This window comes from Pararge aegeria, chromosome 13 (assembly GCF_905163445.1).
Source record: "Pararge aegeria chromosome 13, ilParAegt1.1, whole genome shotgun sequence".
Taxonomy (NCBI): domain Eukaryota; kingdom Metazoa; phylum Arthropoda; class Insecta; order Lepidoptera; family Nymphalidae; genus Pararge; species Pararge aegeria.
The window spans coordinates 2,242,324-2,264,873 of NC_053192.1; the positions used below are offsets into that span (position 1 = coordinate 2,242,324).

General features: G+C 36.2%; 1 protein-coding gene across 1 annotated transcript in view; it reads right to left on the reverse strand.

The window, feature by feature from the left end:
• Positions 1–22,550, reverse strand: part of LOC120628982 (flocculation protein FLO11) — an 87,038-nt gene that overhangs the window by 46,944 nt on the left and 17,544 nt on the right. Inside the window, exons 6-18 of the mRNA XM_039897691.1 lie at positions 21,703–21,888; positions 20,202–20,439; positions 18,750–18,855; positions 17,531–17,668; positions 16,749–16,846; positions 15,679–15,801; positions 14,924–15,165; positions 13,099–13,186; positions 12,341–12,482; positions 11,476–11,592; positions 9,212–9,433; positions 8,649–8,798; positions 8,022–8,469 (exon numbers count right to left, since the gene is read on the reverse strand). Of these exons, the coding sequence (XP_039753625.1) occupies positions 8,022–8,469; positions 8,649–8,798; positions 9,212–9,433; positions 11,476–11,592; positions 12,341–12,482; positions 13,099–13,186; positions 14,924–15,165; positions 15,679–15,801; positions 16,749–16,846; positions 17,531–17,668; positions 18,750–18,855; positions 20,202–20,439; positions 21,703–21,888 (2,298 nt within the window). The remainder of the gene's footprint in view (positions 1–8,021; positions 8,470–8,648; positions 8,799–9,211; positions 9,434–11,475; positions 11,593–12,340; positions 12,483–13,098; positions 13,187–14,923; positions 15,166–15,678; positions 15,802–16,748; positions 16,847–17,530; positions 17,669–18,749; positions 18,856–20,201; positions 20,440–21,702; positions 21,889–22,550) is intronic.

Sequence of the window (22,550 nt, forward strand, 5' to 3'; positions counted from 1 at the left end):
ACGCACCTTTAAGAACGTTATGAATAACTCTCAGGCATGCAGGATTTCTGACTATGCTGTCCTTCTACGTTAAAGTAAGTGATGTTTAAATGTCTTTAATAAAAAACGCACATAGTTAGATGTGCGTGCCGGGGATCGAAATCGCTTACCCCGAAACGGAGGTCGCAGTTCTAACCACTAGGCTATCACCGCTACAATTTCTTCAATCATTATTATCTTTAACTAAACCGATTATTACTTATGATATGTTGAGTTTCTTGCCGGCTCTTCTCGGTGGAATCTGCCTTCCAAACCGGTGGTAGAGGCACTAAAAACAGACTGACTTGACGTTTCGAAAGTGCTTATAAACTAGGCCTACTTGAAATAACTGACCACACACCTTTGAGAACATTACGGAGAACTTTCAGGCATGCAGGTTTCCTCACGATGTTTTCCTTCACCGTCATTAAATTGTTCTTTATCAATTCAATCTACAAATCTCATATTCAATCTATAAATACGTAATAATATTGTAAATTTGAAAAACAAATTTGACAGGAATAAACATGAATCTAAAAAGAAATTAAAATGTATTTTAATCATTGTTGTATATCTATGTATTGTATTATATGTATGTATAGAAGCGCTATTTTAAACATAAATCATACGGCGTGCGGGGGAGGCGAGTAACTCGCAGGGGTATGTATTTCTCCCTTTATTAGTTGAGTGACTTGCAGCGACCATGGCATGGGTAATAAATGAATTGAAACTTTTTTTGGACAATCACAAGTTTACCGTCGCTCAAGAGCTATCTCATGCAATAATAATTTGTTAGTTTTCTTTATGAATATAACTCAATGGTTATAATTTAAAAATACCTATTCCTCGAACCGAAACTAAGTCAAAAACAGAACATTGAGAACTATTACGCAAACATAAGTAAACTATATAGAGCTCGAAATACATTTACGGCTACGTTCAAGAGAAGGGCAAATGCTAAATTACAACTTTGGATATTCGCCAAGTAAGGGCATATCGGCCATTGCTTGCCGAAATAGCCTAGTAAATACTAATTAACCTACTTTGTTTCTATATATTATCTGTGGTCATGGCTAATATAAAGTTAAAAAGGAATGTTTTCAATTAGTATTTGACATAATATGTAGTGTAAATTTCTAAGTAAATTTTTAACTCATGAGTTATGTTTCATTTGTCCATTCTCATAGTTATAGACATTTGTCATTTAAGGGCTTTTATTTCTTCGTCAAACAAAGTGCCAGTAACATATTAAATCAACCGTCCCAGTTAAGTAATCTATCTTATGTCTACTGTTTATTGGTAATAAAAAAATTTAAATTTCAATTGTTTGGTATGTAAAGCACATCCTATATCGAGTGCCAACGACGCGGCGGTATTAAGTTTAAGTCACCTAATTTACTATATATAGAACTATATAAAGTAAGGAATGATTTTTTAAATTTTAAAAAAAAACTCACTTATAATAAATTAGTTTTTTTTTCGGTGTTATAAAATTTCCGTCGTACATATAATGAAATATGATGCGTCGCGTGTATGCCCACTTCATTTGCGCATGTATCAGATATCTCAGTCCCACAAAAACGCGACAATGTCACGAATACAAAGGTCAATTTGAGAGAAACCGATACAAAAACAACAACAAAGCGTCCATTATTCGAAGCTGGAAAAAGCAACAATATTGTTTTATGGGCACATTGTTAGCGGTCATAAGAAGTTAAACAATGACACTTGATAGGAAATTGGCGAAAAGCCCGAGGCTGCATAACTTTGATATAACATTGTGGCATTGAGTAATAATCAACTACATAAGTATTGGATAGAAGTAGGCGTTATTTCGCGGAAATCCATAACATATTATGGAAATTAAGATATACTCCGCGAATAGCAGGAGAATCAGTATGGTGTAATTTATAATTTCTTCAATCCTTATACTCCACACCAAACAGATCTCCGCGTCTGTTTGGTTTGGTTTGGAATTGTTTGGTACACACGTTTCGCTCGAAAACCGAAGTGAACGAGAAGCCTTCACAATGAATTAAATAATCTCAACAATTATTCATTGCAAAGACAACATCTCCTGAGGATGCTCCGGTTCACGTCCAACAAAATTTATTGTTGACAATGGTAAGGTTTACCCGATTTTCATGGTTGTATCGTAGAGTTCAATTTTTTTAGTTAGTGTTGGTAACATCAAGTGTCAGAAAATAAGTATACTGAAAACGCAAGTTTTATTGAAGCTCGTGGCAAACTAATTAACGGAAGTTAGTATACATATCTTAAAAAACTTTAAGTATCAAATACAAGTAAAGTTCAATATCAAAATAGGTATCTACGTATTTAATTAATAAGTTTCCTAATTCATCTGTTTTATAAATCGACCATTTACGTGGGGTATACATTTGTACCTGTATATTATCGTTTGGGCGTAACTCTGGACAACGTCTAGTTTTGAAAAGTTTTGTCGTAGTAATAGATCTGTGTAGCAAATTATGTAAATTATCATATTGACTTACCTTGTACTCGTATTTGTTCTATGGCAAGATGATGGTAATATGCTTCAATTTTGATCTAAATGATGTAAAAATAATGTTTTACGTGTTCAATTTATTATAGAATGGATTGCGAGTTCTAAAAAATCTTAATGGCTCCACCTCAACAACTGTTAATTAAAATGTGGCTTGAGACAGATTGCCACGATTTCACTGGTGTTATTTTAAAATAATCAAATTGCGTGTTACTGACAGTTTATTACAAACTTTTATTAAATTTTGTAAGTTACATTTACATAATTTTAAAATAATTATGTTCCGATGTTTGTATACAAATGGTAACGTAAAAAATATTAGTAAATTATTAATAAAATAATTAAATAAGTTTAAACTAATAATAACCTATGACAATTTGTGTGCGAAAGCCTTTATACCAAAACGGACTAACATTAATAATATACATTTTTGGTATGAAAAACTTTCTGTTCATATAAACATCTAAGTTAAAGCTATAAATCTTTATAACATGACTACATTGAAACTGTGGAATATTTCTATATTTACAAGCACATTCTACGTTACAAACGAAATGCAATAAGAAACTACGACTTTTCTTACAATAAAGTTACTTTTGTATTTTCGTAAAAGCAACTTTAATGAAACATAAATTTATACATGACAGGTCTTGAAAAAAAATCTTGTTCTTAAAAATCGCAGTCAACTAAACATTTCATTCCTTAACCGTCTAAACCAACCCAACTAAATATACAGACTTATAAGTTTTAAGGAAAATTTGGCCAATCACTCAAAAGAGATTTGTTAAAGCCGGGTCTAAATTCACGAGCATGCTACGCACAGCGGACAGCGTCTAGCCTCGTGTAAGCCACTGGACTTTAACCTGTGAATCGAGCGACCAAAATACGTCGACGTTTTATTATGTAAACAATATTTTAAAGATTTTTATCAATCTTTTGTAAACTATAAATATGATTGTGAGCTTTCATAGTGAGCTTTCTTTTTATTGCATTTTTATGATATTCTGTGCTGCGGCACGGTGCAACCCCTGTGTTGTGTGCATCCATACAAAAACTAAACGATAACAAGTAAATTTTGCAATGCAATGCGCTACTTCGCTCCCCATCTTACTTAGTATTAGCCATTATATTACTCGCGGGATTATCTTTGCGAGAACATTTAGTTGCGTGACTGCTCTATTAGTGTAGACCCTGCTTATTACTTTTACGTGTCCCCGACGACTGTTGTAGCAACGGTTGTGAATCTCCTTGGCACAAATGCTGGCCGTAAGTTGGGCCTAATAGGTTTTATAAATACTCTTCTTTCAGTCGTTGTTCGAGGTGATTCCGTAGTAAAAGTTCTTGTTTTGTTAAATTTTGAGGTGCTCAACTTCTTTCTAACATCAACAGGTACATTTTGAACTCTTTTATTATTTGAAACACGCACTTTGCTCGGACTGAAACTTGAGGTTTTGTTGTTTTTCTGAACTAAATTAGGGGCAATGGTTGCATTGATTTTCTTGGACGATCGTGGAATTGTATTTAGTCTCGTTAAATTCAAAGGTCGTATAACAGGTTTCCTAGGGAATCCGAATTTTGCTCTCTTAGCTTCAAGTGGTGAAATTTTTATCGTAGTTGTCTCTTCTTGTACGGTTTCGGTTGCCAGCGGAGTTGTTTGTGAAGGAAATTCTGTTGTTTGTATACTTTCTGTTTGAAACGTAGTTGATTGAGTTGTCGTTAGAAGTTCTACAATTGGACTAGTTTTAACATTTTCTGTTGAAGAAGATGTTAATGATGGTGCCAATGTTGTTGAAGTTGTCGTTGAAAATTCAGCAGTGATTGCGGTAGTTGTACTAACTCGTGTTGGTTCAAGTTCTTGCTGTAAAATAGAAATACTGAACGGATATGTTATCGTAGAGTCTTCTACTGTTGGTGCACCTGTAAACTCTTTACCTTTAGCAAAAGTTACTATACTTCGTCCGGACTGAGGTTTAATTATTTTTAACTTTACAAGATTAGCATCTTCTTCCTGTGTAGGCACTGGAGCTGAATATACGACAAATGGTCTATTTTTATCAGCATCACTAATTTTCCTAGGTTTCATCGGCGTTTCCGTTTTGAATAACGCCTCCAATGGCAAAGTTGAAGGATCGGTAAGCATCAGTCTGGGTGTGACGATTTCAAAATTCTTTGCTTCAGTGTTCTCTTTATTTTTTTCACTGTCATAGGCTGCAGGAATGAATTGCCAGTGCTCATGTGGCTTGGTTTTTTCCAATTTTTCCGCTTTTTTTTCCTCATTTACATAGCTTAGGAAATCATCGTCAAATATATGTTCTACTTGATCTGCTTCATTATGTTTATCTCTGCTCGAAACCTGGTTAATATGTCTGTAAGCTTCGTTCATACTTTCAGAAGCTACAAGGTTTTCTTTCGGAATATCTGAAAAGTCAACTAATGCTCTGGCATTTCGAGCTTCATCTATACGTATTGGATTATCCGGAGGGTTATCTACGGGATACACATGACCAAGTTTAGTTAAATAAATAGGTATTTCATCTTCAACTATCTTAATGAGACTATATCGACTGACCTCTCCGATTTTATCAACCGTAGGTTTCTTTTCTATCATAACTTTACCTTCTTCAATGAGTGTTGTTTCATTATTCTTATTTAATCTATGCTTTTCTGATTTTGAAGATACTTCTACAACTCTACTAATAGAGAAAAGTTTATCAAATTGTGTTTTAAAAACAGGTGAAATTTCAGGGACGTTTGATGTATTTTCAGGCACAAATTCAGTTGTAGTTTCTAAAGAAATTTCTACCTTCTTTGTTGTTATTGCATCAGTAGCAGTTTCAGTTTCAGCTTCTGTTTCTGTTTGCATATTAGTAAATAAATCTTGTGTACTAGGATAAGTTGTATATTCTAAATAATCATCTGTGCTGTTATCTATTTCCATTTCAGCTGTAACGGATGCAATTTGAAATGTTGATGAAATATTGCTAATGTCTGGGGATGCTAATGTGCTTAAATCTGATGAAAGATAATCATCACTTTCTGTTGTCGTAAGATCATTGTCATTTAGTACAGTTGTAGTAGAAAAGTCTTCAGATTGTGTTTTATTAGTCTGTGACCTAGAATCGTTGAAATTAATATCCTGTGCTACATTTGGCGTACTATATCCAGGAGGAACGTTTTGTACGCGTTTTTTTGTATCATTTAAGGGCTTATTGCCACCAAATCTATTGTAAATTATAGTCCTGTTTGGGTTACTTCCAAACGATAGTCTTGGAATCTCTGTAGTAGATGTAGATGTTCTAAAAGTATTTGAATTTATTATTTTAGGTTTGAAGAGAGGTTTTTTAGAAGTAGGTTTAAATTGGAGTGGTTGCTCATCCTCATAAGTCTCATCTTCTGGTGCTTCTTCTAAGTCAACGTCTTCTTCTTCATTGTCTTCATACTCCTCAGAATCAGGTTTCCTTGTAAATAACTTATTTTGTGGTACAAAAGCGAAAGGACTCTCAGGTTCTTCTTCAAGAAGTTCTTCATCAGAATATTCTTCTTCGTCTTCATATATATATTTTGGCGTAGTTCTTGCAGTAGGGTATGTTCTTCTTGTAAATGTTCTGGACAGTAAAGGATTTCTTGTTGTAATTCGACTGATAAATCCAGGTCTGTCTACGGTGGAAGGACTAGTGTATACGCCTGGATTATACTTTCGACTAAATGTTCTACTGCTTGAAGGTGTAGATTCAGTTGTAGATGTAAATAACCTTTTTGGCGGTCTGTATGGTGATCTAGACCTTGGTGTTGGTGATGTTAATTGAGTTGTACTGGTTAAAGTAGTTTTAATTGTTGTTTCTGTTTCCGTGGGAGTCATTTCAGTTGTTGAAAGTTCTTCAGATAAGTCATCGTTTTTGATGCCTTCTAAACTTGGAGGCGCTTCAATTGTGGAAGTTTCTTTGTTTTCTGCAGTATCACCTTTATTTTCTTCACGTGGTATTTCAGTGGCTATTTCTTGAATGTTAGGATTCGTAACTTTATTCTCATTTGTTTGATCCTCAACCATTGTTTTCACGTCTATATCCCTATTTTCTGATATTTCTAGTGTTTTTTCATTAGTTTCAAGTATAATATCTGGTTTTTCTTCAGATTTACTTGATTCTAATGTGACCTTTGATTTTTCTGCAATATCTTCATTTTTATTTTTATTTTCTTCTTTCATATCAAGTTTTAGCACTGGTTCTTTCAATATTTCAGATATTAAATCAAAATCTAGGTCAGCCTGCTCTGTGGTCGTTTTTGGTTCATCGGTGGCAGCAATAGTTGTGGCTCGAGTTTTTTCTCCGTAATTAATTATGTTTTTTGGTGCATCTTTAAAACCAGCATTGACGAAACTTAGTATTGCAGGCCTTAATTCAGGTTCTTCCTTAGCTGGTCTTATTTTTTTCCTTATAATTTTGCGGACTCTCGGAACAGCACTTGTAGTCGTTTCAACAATATCAGCGTCTGATATTTCCAGTATTTTTGCTGTCGTTGTAGGTCTTCTTCGAATAACCCTAAATTTTCTTTTTGCGTTATTATCCTGTGAGGTATCCAAAATAGGAATACTTTCAGTAATAGTTTCAGGTGCACTTAACTTTTTTTCTTCACCATCATTAGAAATATCTTCGTGTTCTTTTTCTTCTATAGCACTTTCAGAGAGAGAAATATCATCACTTTTGTCGTCTATTTCATCATCATCAATTTTGAGAGTTGTTATTTGCTGAGTTGTTAATTGTCGGGATGCAAACGGTAGCTTTCTACCTTGTAATAAAGGTGCAGAAGTTGATGTTGTTGTTCTTTGCCTACTGAAGTTTAATCGAGGACGTATTCTAGGACTTGACGATACAATTTCATCATTTTCAAGCTCCACTGTAGAAACTGTTCTACCAAAAGGACGTGGTGTAAATCTAGCAAAAGTTGGTCTTCTTAAACTTATTGGGGACTCAGTCACAACTGATTTAGTTACGGCTTCAGTTGTAACCAGAGAAAATCTACCACGACTTCTTGGTAAAGCGTTTGAACGCTTTTCATCTATAGTTGCAGCAGACACATCGCTGTCCTCTCCTTTATCAGCTAGCGTTGTGGTGGCCCTACTTGAGATTTTAAAACTGTCTTTCCGAATTTCCTCATTCTCAATAATTTCTGCAGTTTCAATGTCAATTGGTGTAAGAGAAAGCAAGTCGTTACGGTTCAGTTGAGGTCTAAACTGACCTCTAGATACCTGTGACGCAGCAGCTGAAATTGGTTCGTCTGGTCTAGAAATTTGAGATCTGCTCCTAAATCTTTTTATTTGCCCACTATTACCAAGAGGCTTAATACCGTCTACTTCACGACTGTCGGGAGTAGTGGATCTTATTTTACGTAAGTTTTCACCCGATTCATTAGATTCAGATATTTCGTTGGGTTGGGATAAAGGTCGTCGCCGGCGTATAAATGAATAATTCCTAGAACTCACCTGGGTCGTGGAAACTGGTGCATCTGTTGTGGTACTAGGCGTAGTTGATCCTCGGCGGCGCAAGAGAGTTCGTCTTGTAGCTGTACTAGAAGGAGTTGGAGTTGTGCTTGAGATTGTGCTTGCAGTTGTAGGGGCGGGCGTAGTAACTGTCGTGGTGGAAGTAGTTGTTGTCTCGGACTCGGGTAATTCAGTGGTTTGTGTAATCGTTGTTTGTGTTTGTTCAAGTTGAAGCCGTTCGATTTCATCGGTATTGGAGGGATTTAACAGGGAAGATATTTGGACTGAAAGTATCGTTGTAGGCTCGGGGGTGTTTGGTTCTTCGGGAGGTGAAAGGGTAGTAGACCGAGTTCTGAGAACAGAAGTGTAAAGAGGTTGCGCAGACTGTGAAGTTATTTCTCTTTCTAAAGCCGTCTCTTGTGATTCCTCTCCTTGTTCCGAGACTTGATACCTGCAATTAAATGACAAACTGTAAATGGAGTTTACAATCTTTTTAATTCCAATAAAATATTATATTGTGTATTGAATTTTTGAAAAGGAGACCGCTTAGAGTGTTCAATTAATCATATTACATTTTTTGGCTAAAATTTAAATATCTACGCTAAAATGTACGGTTTTTGTGTAACTTACTGGACAGTGGTTGTTTCGGCTGTGGTAGGTCGTGATCTTCTGATAGTAACATATTCAGGAACATTTTCTCGTCTAGCACTTGCAATGTCTAATGAATTAGGAGATTCCTCGACAGCAACGTATGGCTGAACACGTTCGAAAAGTGCATTCCTGAGAAAAAAAAAAATTAAATGAACTCCAGTAACTTGTAAAAACTCTATAAAAGAATCCTTATGATCTTCGTCCCATTTCGTGAATAATGCATACCAAATTTATAGTTGTGGGATTTTTATGTTTCAGGAAGTTTCGATGACTTCCCTGGCGCAACGGTGAGCGCTGTGAATTTAAGTAGGATTTTTTTGGTCTGGTCTCGTTGGGTCTGGAGGCTTTGGCCGTGGCTAATAACCACTCTACCGACAAAGACGTGCTGCTAACCGATTATTGGTATGACTACCATACTCCCTAACAGGTTAGCCCGCTACCATCTTGGACTGCCTCATCAGTTACTACCACGTGAGATTGCAGTCAAGGGCTAACTTGTAGTGTGCAATTTATACCATTATTAGAACTATGGAATATCTTACCTAGAATCATCCGGGGTTTCAGTCGTAGCCGCTGTACTTGGCCTTGTCCGTCTAATATTGACATATTGAAGAGGCTTAGCCGTAGAACCAATAGAAACTTCAGATTGCTCCCTCAATCTCGTTATTTGCTGGACTTCCTCTGATTCTTCTTCGGCTTCTTCACTCTCCGTCGGCTCTTCCGTGGTTGATGTTGATGATCTCGACCGGTTTATTGTTGTGTACCTATGTAATCAAATTAAAATATCAGTAATTTATGTAAGTAGTATATCATGTGTTATTTATTCGTAATGTCCAAATAAAACTTATAACTACCATAAATCATAATTACTGCACCATGAGGCCCGCGTCGAATAGTGCCAAGAAAACTGTCTGCACTTCCGCACTGAATAGCAAGGCTCATTTGCGGAGAAAATGAGACAAACCTGCTGTCATCAGATGAGACAACCAACAATAGCACGGCTAGCATGGACAGGAGACAATTATCTCCCCGGGGAAAAGGTATAAACTTATCTTCTCCCACAGCTTTATCAACTCTCAGAGCATTAGTGCAAAAGTGGAAATAATATCCAAATAATATATGTGTAAGAATAAACGTAAACTTCTCCTACTCCAAGTTCCTTTGCTTAAGCAGGTGGGCACGATAATAATATCAGGGGATATAATCGGGGGATTTACAGAGTAATGTTTTCTTAAGCAAATAGATTTTAAAAGCTTCATCATCATATCAACCCATTACCGGCACTCTACAGGGCCCGAGTTTCCTCCCATAATGAGAAGGCCACAGTCCACCACGCTGACCCAGTGTGGATTGGTGGACTCTAAACGCCTTTGCGAACAATATGAAGAACTATGAGGCATGCAGGTTTCCTCAAGGTGTTTTCCTTCACCGTTGAAGCAAGTGACATTCGAATTGCTTAAAACGCACATAACTTAGTAAAGTAAGAGGTGCGTGCTGAGAATCGAAACCCCGAAAGTGAAACCGGAGCCCGTAGCACTAAGCTATAACCGCTAGACTTTAGGAGACTTAGATTTCTTTGTTAAGGTTGATCATTTACAGTACATAAAATTGATGCATGGATTGCGTGTTTTAAATTAAATATTTACAAGTTAAATTTATTTATGCATACATATACAATTTCCCCTATTCCTACGGGTATAATTTTTTTATTCCACTACAAATTAGCCCTTGACTGCAATCTCACCTGGTGGTAAATGATGATGCAGTCGAATTTTGTAGCGGGCTAAACTGTTAGGGTGTATGGTAGTCATACCAATCGGTTACTACGCGACATCGCACCGGAACACTAAATCGCCTAGCGGTACATCTTTGTCGGTATGCGACTAGTTAACCGGGACCTCATATTGGATAGAAGCAGGCGTTACTTTGCGGAAATCCATAATGTATTATGAAAATTAAGCTAAATTTGCTATACTCCGAGAGCAGCAGGAGAATCTGTATGGTGTAATTTATAATTTCTTTATACTCCACAAATTTCTTTATACTTTATACTCTACACAAAAAAAATCGCTTCGTTGCAATCTCTTCCAGGCAACCTTAGGATAAGGAAATCAAACGGATAACAGACTGCAGGTTGTGCATATTAAAAAAATACATACGAATACTTGAACTAGATTACGCAAATAAAATAATATAATAAAAAAAAAAAAAAAACTAATATACAATAACATTGGTATGGAGTTTTCAAACTCTGATATATTATGTTCGTGTATTAAAAATATTGTAAAACAAATCTGTTTGACTATAGATTGCCTAATAGTAATATAATATATTATAACATTATTATTGAATTCAATATTAGTAGGTAGGCACATATATTTACTTACTATCAGTAGCGTGCACTTCGTACATGTGCAAAAGCACTGCATACCCAAAATATTTTATATAATTCGTATTGGAGGGAATTCTTTCCATTTGATGCCATCTACCTGCTTTATGCATACCCTGTCGTAAACCCTGTGCACGCCACTGCTCCACACCAAACATATCCTCGGCAATGTACCCTTTACGTGTCGCTCCGAAACCGGAGCATCCTCAGGAGATGTTGACTTAACAATGAATAATTGTTAAGTGAAATTATAAATTACACCATACAGATTCTCCTGCTGTTTTCGGAGTATAGCAAGTTAAGCTAAATTTTTATAATAAAATTCGGGACCTCATACTTAAATTCACAGCGCTCATCGTTGCGCCATGCCAGGGAGGGCGTCAAAATATTATATGTATTCTGATAGAATGCACTCACTGTGGTCTTTCTTTTTTGAGCAGTCGGTCCTTATCAGGTGCAGGTTCAATACCAGCGTTTTGCGGGCCACGTCGACTGTTTTGAACACCGCCTTCCGAGATACTATTACCGCCGAACCTTTAATAATAATATAAATTTAATTTATCTTCGCCTTGGCATGTTCCTGTGCAACCTTACCAGGTTATCTACTAATATTATAAATGCGAATGTGCGTAAGGATGGATGGATGGATGGATGGATGGATGGATGGATGGATGGATGTATGGATGGATGGATGGATGGATGAATGGATGGATGGATGTTTGTTACTCTTTGACGCAAAAACTACCGGACCAATCTGACTGAAATTTGGAATAGAGATAGATTATACTGGATTAACACATATGCTGCTTTTTAGCACGGAAAAATGTACGGTTACCGCAGGATTCATGAAAAACCAAAAAAACCGCGTTCGAAGCCACGGGCAACAGCTGGTTTATTAATAAAACACATTTATAACGGATACATTTTTAAATGACAAGGTAGCCTTGAAGGAGTAAGCTTCAGTCAAGCAAGATAGAAAAAGGATTGTAAATGACGACGTTGCAAAAGGGCAACTGCCGAGTAACTTCTCGGCTTCTTCTAGACATACATGCCTTTTCAAAAATGCTGTATTGCATAGTTACTGACCTATGAAACTTGTCAAGGATAGTGTGGATTTAAAAAATTTTTCAAATATGATGTTACTATGACGTATACAGCTAACACAATTTGGCTATCTCCAAAATTCGATCATCGTGGATGAAACTACGTCATATAACGTCATAATTCACAACTAAAGAAATATTTTTTCAAACTAATCAAAACATTTTAAAGGATGTCTTACTTATTCTTTCCTCTCGCTCTCTCAAGTACCCGTTGGTACAGTTTCTTGTTGAAGGCCGAGGGCGTGGTGGTGGCCACGCCATCAGTCGTTCCAGCTGCAGTCTCAGAAAACTTGAGATGCTTCTCTAATTGTTCCACACCACCTAATGAAAAATAATTTAGATAAAACATAACATCTAAATATTGGTACTAAGTAGTTATGCGGAAAAACTACGGCTGTTTATAGGGAAAAATATACTTTATAGTGGAAAAAAACCTCTAACATAAGCACTTTTTTTTTATATATAGACAAGTGCTTGACTACAATCACACCTTATGCCTATTCACTCTTGATTTACCCAGATTATAGGTATCGGGGAAGACGAAAGATGGGAGGGCATTCCAGTCCTTTGCGGTGCGGATCAGAAAGGTAGTAGCAAAACGCTTCGTACGTGTTAATGGTATTTCAACATCCTTACGGTGCAGGTTCTTTCGGTGCCTCGCAGTTCGATGGTAAAAAGGAGATGGTTTAACCAAATGGAACAGCTCCTGAGCACACTCTCCGAAATGTATCTTGTAGAATACAGCTAGACAGGCAACCATGCGACGGTGTTCAACACTTTGAAGTCTACTGACTACAAGGTCGTTGCAAATGAGACTTTATTGTCAGTCTGACCGTCCGTTCATTGTATATTCCTTGTTAGGTTTGTATTTTCTTGTAACTTTAAAGCTTGTCTATTATCATAAATATTCTACGTTTAAAATTTGTGGAATACTTACCAACTTTCTTTATAAGGTCAATCAACTCCTTGATCACTTTTGGATCCTCTGCTTCTATATCCGATGCGTCTTCCTCTTCTTCCACTGACTCTTCTTCACTTACCTAAAGCATACAATATAATTAAGCTCAAACGTGGCGTAAAGTCGCAGTATTTATGCATTCGAAAGGTGCTGTCAGTTGAAGGGTGACAAAACACTGCATAACTTTTCCGAACTCCCAAAGTTATCCGACGCTTATTATTAAGGTTTCTAGTGAGGAAAGATTTGTTAGATGCTCTATACGAATATGCTGATCTTTCGAACACTGGTACACACGTCTGGTATTTAATTAACAATAACAATGTGAGATAATGATAACAAAAAAAAATGTGGCTAAGTTTGTTGTGGGCTTCTTCTTAGTCCACGCAGCGTTTGGAACCCTCGTGGCTTTAGTTTTAAGTTTACGAATATGTTTATCGCCATCATCACACTATCGTGTACTAATCATTTAATGTACGCATCAAAAGTGTCACCTATGTGCCTACTTGAATAAAGATATTTTAGACTTTGACTTTGACGTTGATTAATTGATTAAACATGTGGGAAACCGCTGCATTGCTTCGTTTTGTAACCATTGAAAGTCAATGTTTCAAGGTTAACCGTGTGGTTGCAGATCAGAACACAGTTGTCACCACCCCTCCTCTTCCAGGGGGTGTCGTACGAGAGATTCAAGGAACAAAACAGAAAACGGGCAGCAGCGCCCTCTGTGCTACTACTATCTACTACTACATCACCAACCCGTCTGCCCAGCGTGGTGGTTATGGAAAGCTCTCGGTGGGAGAGGCCTTTAGTCCAGCAGTAGACTGTCACTGTCACAGGCAGTTGTAAAATTAAGATAAAAGCGGTTGCAGCTACTTGCTGCAACTTTTATCTTAATTTTAAAACTGCAGAATGCTTAAGCATATTTTAATTATTTTTTTTTATTTTTTTTATTTAGTAATTATCGGTATTAACTGTAATTTTTATTTTTTATTTTGTCTTTTAATTTTATATTTTTGACATGCCATTTGAATCAATTTATACTGTAATTTTAATTTTTAATTCGATATTGTATATTAAGTTATAGTTGTTGTTGTTTTAAATGTATTAATATGGGCTTTGCCTGAAATAAAGAAATAATAATAATTATTCTTATTATTATTAAGCGCCGTAAATACTCGTTATTTGTAATGACTACGTTTTTGCGGCTCTTGCGTTCTAGACTCTGGGCCCATGGTCTTGGAACACGAAAAATTTTATTAACGTCGTGTCCCAATAATTGATCTCGCTGTCTGGTGACCCGAGAGCTGACGCTTATTTAGCCCAACGGCTAAGTCTAGCAAAGGGGCAATAGCATTTTGGGTATCATGCTCATAAGTGGACAGTTATAAAGCTTATACATTTTGTATACATAGTTTGTAATCATCATTCATAATATCAACCCATTGCCTGTGATTTTGAGAAGGGATTAAGGTCGTACACCACACACCCTGAGGACTCTGAGGCATGTAATTATTAATATTTTTGTCAAATTATTATCTTTATATATATATTTTTTTTTTAATTATTTTTTTTTATTTACTTTAGTTTTTAATTCTTCTATTTATGTTATAGTGTCGTGCGTAGTGAAGGGTCATAGATACCAAATAAAGAAATAAATAAATATATATTTCTTGTGTGCGTGTGCATGTCACTGAACTCCTACAAAAGGGCTGGACCGATTTGAATGAATTTTTTGGTATGCGTTTGGGGCGCTGGGGTCCGCTAGTTCTATATAAATTATTATAAATAAAAATTAAAAAATTACTTCAGGTTCAGGAGCCGGAGTTGTTGTACTTGTTGTCGTGGAAGTACGGAACAGCAAAGAACTTCTGGAGGTGAGTCTGATTGGTCGTCTTGTAGTTGTTGTGGTAGTGGTCTGAGTTGTCGAGACTGTTGTTTTGGCTGTTGTGGCTTTGGCCGGCGCTTTTGTTGTTGCCGCTGGTTTGGTCTTGCAGAGGACGTTGCGAGCGAAGTCGCAAGAGTCAGCCGCTTTGTTGAAATATAGCCCTGAATGGTAATAATAAAGAAGATAAATAAATAATAAATTAATATACTACGACAATACACACATCGCCATCTAGTACCAAGTTCAGTATTAGCTTGTGGTTACATCTGCCATCCGAACCGGTGGTAGATTCACTGCAAACAAACTGACTTGACGTTTCACAAGTGCTTATAAACTCAGCCTACTTGAAATAAAGAAATTTTAAATATATTATTCATAAAAATATTCAGCACTCATCTTAGTATCCATAACAAGCTTACTTTGGGGCTAGATAGGGATGTTGGTATTGATCCGCTTTCATCTCTCATAAGATAGAAAAATAAAGTATAAAATATTAATTGTTCATGTGAGAAAAGAGCAACTGCTGAGTTTCTTGCCGTCGTCTTCTCGGTTATTTTCCCTTCCGAACCGGTAGTAAAGTTACTAAAAACAAACATAACGTTACAAAAGTGCTTATAGAGTGAAATAAATGAATTTTGAATTTGAATTCAAGAATTTTCAATTCTCAATCTCACCTGAAGGACAAGTAAAGTGATGCGCGACAATGCCTAGGTCGGAGGGCCCGGAGTCGAGACACCAGAAATACTTCTTACAGTCGCGAGGGTGCGGGAAGAAGCCTTCGTCCTTGCATTTGAAATCTGAAAAGGTTAACTCATATTATTTATTTATTAGCTTTTCAAGTGAAACAAACAGTACTATTTCACATAAGAGTAAAGCCGTATTTTATCACATAAGCCAATGAAGTTTTCACAACCTACATAAAAGATAGAATCCAAAACCAATATACCAAAAAAAAAACAAAAACTTAAAAGAGCTTATTATGCCTATTTTGCCATAAATATTTTCCTAAAATTGCTATTTTTGACGTAAAAAATGTCCGTCCCACTATATTTGTTGTTTTATTTGTTTTTGTATTGCACGCACGAGGTAAAAAGTTATTTGCCGAACCTCGTATTCCATCTAGGTTACGGAAAGAGAGGTTTACGTATAGCATTCAACGTACGTCACGCAAAACCAATATTACTCTTAGTTTTCCTAATCTTAAGGTTGCCTGTAACAGATAAGACCACCTTTTACTATTGTAGTATCCATTTTTTTTCTTGTGGTGTACTAATAAAGTGTATAAATAAAATAAAATAAATAAATTACTTAGAAGAAGTGTTAGTTTATCTTGTATTCTCTTAGTGCCTTAAATATCCTTTGTAATAACCATTGTTTTCTTAAAGCCTTTGTTTCTTTTCACCCTGACCTGCGCTAAATGGACCCCGTGGGAATAGGGTTTAAGCTGTATATTATAATAATGATTTGTACGGCCAATACTGCGCAAACATTGAATTATACATCATTACCCATTGCTGGCAACTGAGGCTTTTAATTCACCAACAACAGCATTTCCAAGGAGGGTTCAAAAAGGCGGTCGGTCGTAAAAAATAAGACAAAACTAAAACAAGTCTGTCTTCAACTTTGAAGAAGACATGTTATGCCAACCCATATAACAGCGGATAAGGGCAAGGAGAAGAATATTTGTAGGATTATAGAAGGTATATTTAAATACAAAATGTTAGATTTGCTTGTGTCAACATACCTGATCCGGGGTCTGGAGTTGTAGGTGGTTCGGGAGTGATAACGTTCCAAGATGGAGTCGTGCTGACCGCAGTAGTGCCACTCTTTCGCTTGTTACTTCTAGAATATCATACACACATTACTAGCATATTATGAGTCTTCTGTGATCCATCGAGGAGGCGAATATTTGCAGCAAATATAAATCAATAGTGAATGTTTCACAAGAGAAGCACGTCTGTTACTGTTACTGTAACTTACAACAAATAAAAATTAAAAAAAATAGTAAATAATAATAAAATAACTTTTAATGTCTCTAAATAAAAAAATATATGTAACACTATTCCTATAAAGAACAATTCTACTCATTCATGATGGAAGTTCGGGTCAACAAGTAACCTTTATCACATCCTGTATAGTCCTTTTTTTTTAAATATGGAACCGGCAGTATATGAACCGCTTATCTTAAGCAAACGCAGCCTGAGTTCTTTGCCAACTAAGCCACGGTTCTCATGCCACTGCTGCCAATATAATTTTTATTTATTCATTTATTTATAAAAGAAAAAGATATACATGGACAGGAAGAGAATAAACTTAATAAGAAGAGAGAAGAGAGAACTTAAAAAGAGGATACAAAAGGATCTCTTCCAGACAACCCCAGGATTAGGAAAACCTTCTTTTGTTACCGTTGTACGCGAACCGTGGCTGAATTGGCATAGCACTTAGGCCTTATTTTTGCGTTTTTTTTCAATTACAGGTCAAAACACTTTAATATAAATTAAGGAATTATAAGATAAAGATCCTTACTTAATTTTTGGTTTTTTCGTGGTAGTAGTAGTTGACGTGGTTGAAGTGCTGGAGCTGCTTTTCGGACGGTTCCTCCTGCGATTAGAGGTTTTTGTGGATACCTTCGGTGTTTCCTTTATTGAGGTCCTATCAGTCGATCTGTGAACAAAAGTGACAATGCTTTACAACTGATCCATAGGTTTTTTCCGATGGAAGGTTTCAAAATTCAAAATTCATTTATTTCAAGTAGGCCTAATTAATAGGCACTTTTGAAACATCAAGTCAGTATGTTTGTAGTGACTCTACCACCGGTTCGGAAGGCAGATTCCACTGAGAAGACCCGGCAAGAAACTCAGCAGATTGCTCTTTTCCAACATCATTTTAAAGTTTAACAATCTTTAGAATTTTTCTGTTTTGTGAGAGGTGAGAGCGGAGTGGCCGGCATCATGTAGTAACCACGATTTGTTAAATGTGTTTTAATATATTGTTTAAACTTAGGTAAAGGTAGATCTAATATTACCTTCGGTATCATGTTATTAAAGCATATACCCATCCCCACTAAGGATTTCTGTACTTTTTCTTTTGACTCTGATTTTTTTCTTTTAGATTGTGGTATTACCACTCTACCAAGAGACGTGCCACTAAGCGATTAAACGTTCCGACACGATATCGTGTAGAAACTTTACGAGCATGGGGTTAATAAATTCAAATTAAAAAATCTTTGTTCATTTAGGCCTATCACAGGCACATATGAACCGTTCAAATGTGGCTGTGATAGGTATGTGATAACTACATCCGCCAACTTAAACCCAAAGTTACGAGAGTTCCAAACGCACCCTGGTCTAAGAAGAGCCCGTAACAAACTTAGCCGGTTATATAGCCATCTTACAGTTAATTAATATTAGGCTACACATTTAGAGCAATTTATATATTAATCGTTTATATAAATTGCTTTTAAATAATTAGTTATATCTTATATTGTATAATGTTTTTTGTATTGAATATTCGATTTATTATATTTAAGGCACATATTTTATTACTAATTAGGTCCTTAAGTAAAAGTACACTAGGCCTTATGGTGAAGGCAGATCATAATACAAATTATGCCACCCCCTCTCCTCTTTCCGCGGGTGTTGTACGAGGCGCCTGAAGGAATTTATATGTAAACCCTCCAGTTGGCAAAGGCCTTTGGACCATCATTTGACCTTTTTAGGCTAGTAATGAACTCAAGTCAACTTACCCAAGCTTCGTGATATAAGCTTCCTTGGCAGCTTCGATGAGCGGATATGGCTTGCCGTGGCATGTACCACGGAAATCGTCGTTGTCGATCGACCAGAACATTATACCTGGGGATTGCAACATATTCCATTATTACAGGAAACATTAAGCATTAATAGACTATTTCGGAATTTCGGAATGTTGTAAAATATGTACCTACGCATTAGTTTCATTTAATGCGTAACTATATAGCAAAATGCTTGAGATTTTTATAAAACTTGACATTGAATGACGCAATTCTAAGTAAAATTAGGTCTATGGCTAATCGAATATTGGCTAATACATGACTAGGTTAAGTAACTTTTCAGTAAGTTGAAACTACTTAGGCATGTATTAACATGTAGCTTATCAATTTTTCGTGTTTAAACATCTGAAAAGAAGCCAATCTAAATCCATGCTTCCTTAATAATAGTATTAATGCAAAAGATTGGCGATTTGTTTGTTTATTTGTAACCTATGGGCGGCTTAACTACTGCGCCGATTATATTGCAATTTAGCTTGCAACCAGGAGATAAACCTATACAAGCTATCAACCTATTTTTATGGTGTAATACTTGCTATCCTGTAAAAGTACCCGAGAAACATTCCAAATATATTTATAAAAATACATTTTAACAAATAACAGCGAATCCGATTTTGGCAAAATTATATATAGCGATAGCTTTCATACTGGGGACCGAAATAAGACAAAGGCGCACGGAGTAGTTTTTAATAATAATAATTTTAACAACATTTAAAATGACCAAAAACGACTACATTATTTGAAAACAAAAAACAATATTATTTTTATAGGGTGCAAATATTGTTTTTTATAGGGTACAGAACCACCATTCATTCCGAGTTTTAATCCCCAAAATGGATACTAACCGAAAATGTTAACCGATACCTTATTACAGACACGTACCTATTTAGTTTTTAATTTTTTTGTTTATACAACGTGTAAATGAAAACCAAAACAGGCTTTACTTCGCAGGCTTTAAAGGCATTATTTGTGAATCCGAAACACTCATAGTTTTTGAGTACACCACTGCCATAGTTTTTACTGAAAAAAACAGATACAGCCCTAACATCACATGCAAAATTGAAATCAAGTGACTCTTGTCAATTATTTAATCTATTGTAAAGGTACGCGTCGCGTACGGTACTAAGCGCGTGTCAATCTTTTATCTTCAATAGGGTTGTCATAAGTGAACATTTCAAAATTTTTGAATTGTAAATGTTAGTGTGGAATTTTCTTCTTATGATTTAATAAAGCTATACGGTGATTTCTAATGAAATATACTGTTGCACACTTCAACAGTATTTCGCAATTCAGTTACACGTTGTATAAGATAACATCGCAAATAATTGTATCAGATAGGACGTTATATACTGTTATCTATTTAGAGACAAAAAGAAGTCCGACGCTCCCTACCTCCAAGTCCATTTTGAGCAACATACTCGGCCTTCTTCCTCACGATTTCGATATCATCATATCCAACCCATTGATTCCCTCTGTACGCCACGGGGCCCATGGCGTTGCGGTTCGGATACATTATAGTCCAATCCTCTTGTTCTTCTTCTTCTTCTTCCTCGGATTCTTCAGTTTCTTCGGAGTATTCGTCAGATGCTATCGCGCGTTTTCTGTTCTTTGGCTTAAGGGCTTCGCAAATCTGAAAAGCAGTTCACAATTATAAGTTTAATTCCTTAATTTACTATACATATCTAATTAATATGTATGATTTTGTTCATTGTCTTATTGCAACAAACTACCGATCCCTCGTGACTTCGTCCGCTCATAAGCCAACCTTAAGAAATGGACATATGCTGTCGAGGAGTGTTTTTTAAAACTTAAAGGGAACAACTTTGTTATAGATGATTTTGTCGAAACATTTACCGTTTATGCAGCGGAAGCTCTCAAAAGGATAAAACCTTGATTTTTAAACATCCTTCATTGGTCTTCTATTGGTCTTAGCATGATGATATATAGTAAATAGCCAGCCTCGATAAATGGGCTATCCAACGCTAAAAGAATTTTTCAAATCGGACCAATAGCTCCTGAGATTATCGCGTTCAAGTAAACAAACAAACAAACTCTTCTGCTTTATATATTAGTATAAGATTACTTTTTTTTATACTAAAATAAGCACTTTTAGTATAAAACTAAAAGCACTTTTAGTATAAAACTAAAAGTGCTTATTTACGTAATATTTTTTAGCCCTAAACAACCCTGCCCATCTTCCATATTATGTTACTCTTCTGACAGTTGTTTATGTAAGATCTTCTCTATCCAGGAGATAGAACGAGGCTGCGCGAGTAGAAATGGAAGGTTGCCACCAACCAGTAGTCCCTGCGAACCGCTTGATGACATCTGACCACCTAATAAAGGTATTTTTTTAGCTTTTTGCGACAGAGCTTATTCTGGGAATACTATTGCCATTCTTATTTCTAACACTAAGCAGCATTCTAGCAATGCGGGTCTGAAGGGTTTGGTGGACGGTGTTATTACAGACACATGAGGCTTAACACCTACGCCTGTGGTTGATGGCCACAGGGTGACCCTTTTTTATATCTATACTAATATTATAAAGAGGTTTGTGAGTTCGTGACGTTGTAAGGGGTAATCTCTCGATCTACTGTACCGATTATCAAAATTATTTCACCAATAGAAAGCTACGTTATTGTAAAGTGTCATAGGCTATTTATTATTATACGTATATTGGTAAAATTGTTGGGGAGAAATCTCAAGGGCGTCAGAGACGGACGAAATAAAGGGGTGGACTGGACTTAGTTACCTGGATCTAAAGAAAGCGGCGCTTAATAGGCTTTTCGATTGTTTACCGCCAAACTTAAATTTAAAGAAAATGGCGTCCGATGAAGATGATGATGATTATATTCAAAAGTTCTAGTAGGCTTAACTATTCAAAAGTTCTTACCTCGTAATACGCCAGATATCCTTTTTCTCTCGTAGCGTCTCCTTGTTCCCCGGGTCCGTCGGCAGGTGAGCCTATCTCTACAGCGTCGGCGTTGAACAGCGTGTAGGACCGCCCGTAAGTGGGGATTCCGAGTACCAGCTTGTCAGGGTCAGCACCATTTTCAAGGTAGAACTTTATGGTGTAGTCCTGGAAGATGGTCAAAATATTTGATTACTTTCATTGGAATAGACTTTGTTTTAGTTAAGGAAAATAAAACATCACTTGGTTTAACAATGAAGGAAAACATCATTCAAATGTGTATATATAGTCTACCAATGCGTACTTGGATAGCGTGGTGAACTACGGTATAAATCGTACTCATTCTCAGAGGAGACTGCGCCCTGCAGTGGGGCGATAATAATGATGAGACTTCAGTATGGAAAGTTTTATGTTAAGATATAAGATTGTCAATAAGATAGACAATCAGGTAAACCAACAGGTAAACCATAGTAACTGTGGTATCGTCGGACCCCGGTATGACCGTGCTTTAACGAAGAGGATATCGGCAAGGGGAATCCCCGTCTCATAAACCCATAGCAGTTTATATCTTTTTCAACTTTTTCAATTCATACAAATCCCCGATAGAAGCGGGACTTACTTTACGGAATGTCATGATATATTATGAAAATTAAGCTTTATTTGCTATACTCCGCGAAAAGCAGGAGAATCTGTATGGTGTTATTTATAATTGCTTCAATCTTTATACTCCACACCAAACAGATCTTCGGCAATGTACTCTCTGCGCACGTTTCGCTCCGACACCGGAGCATCCTCAGGTGGTGTTGACTTTACAATTAATAATTGTTTAG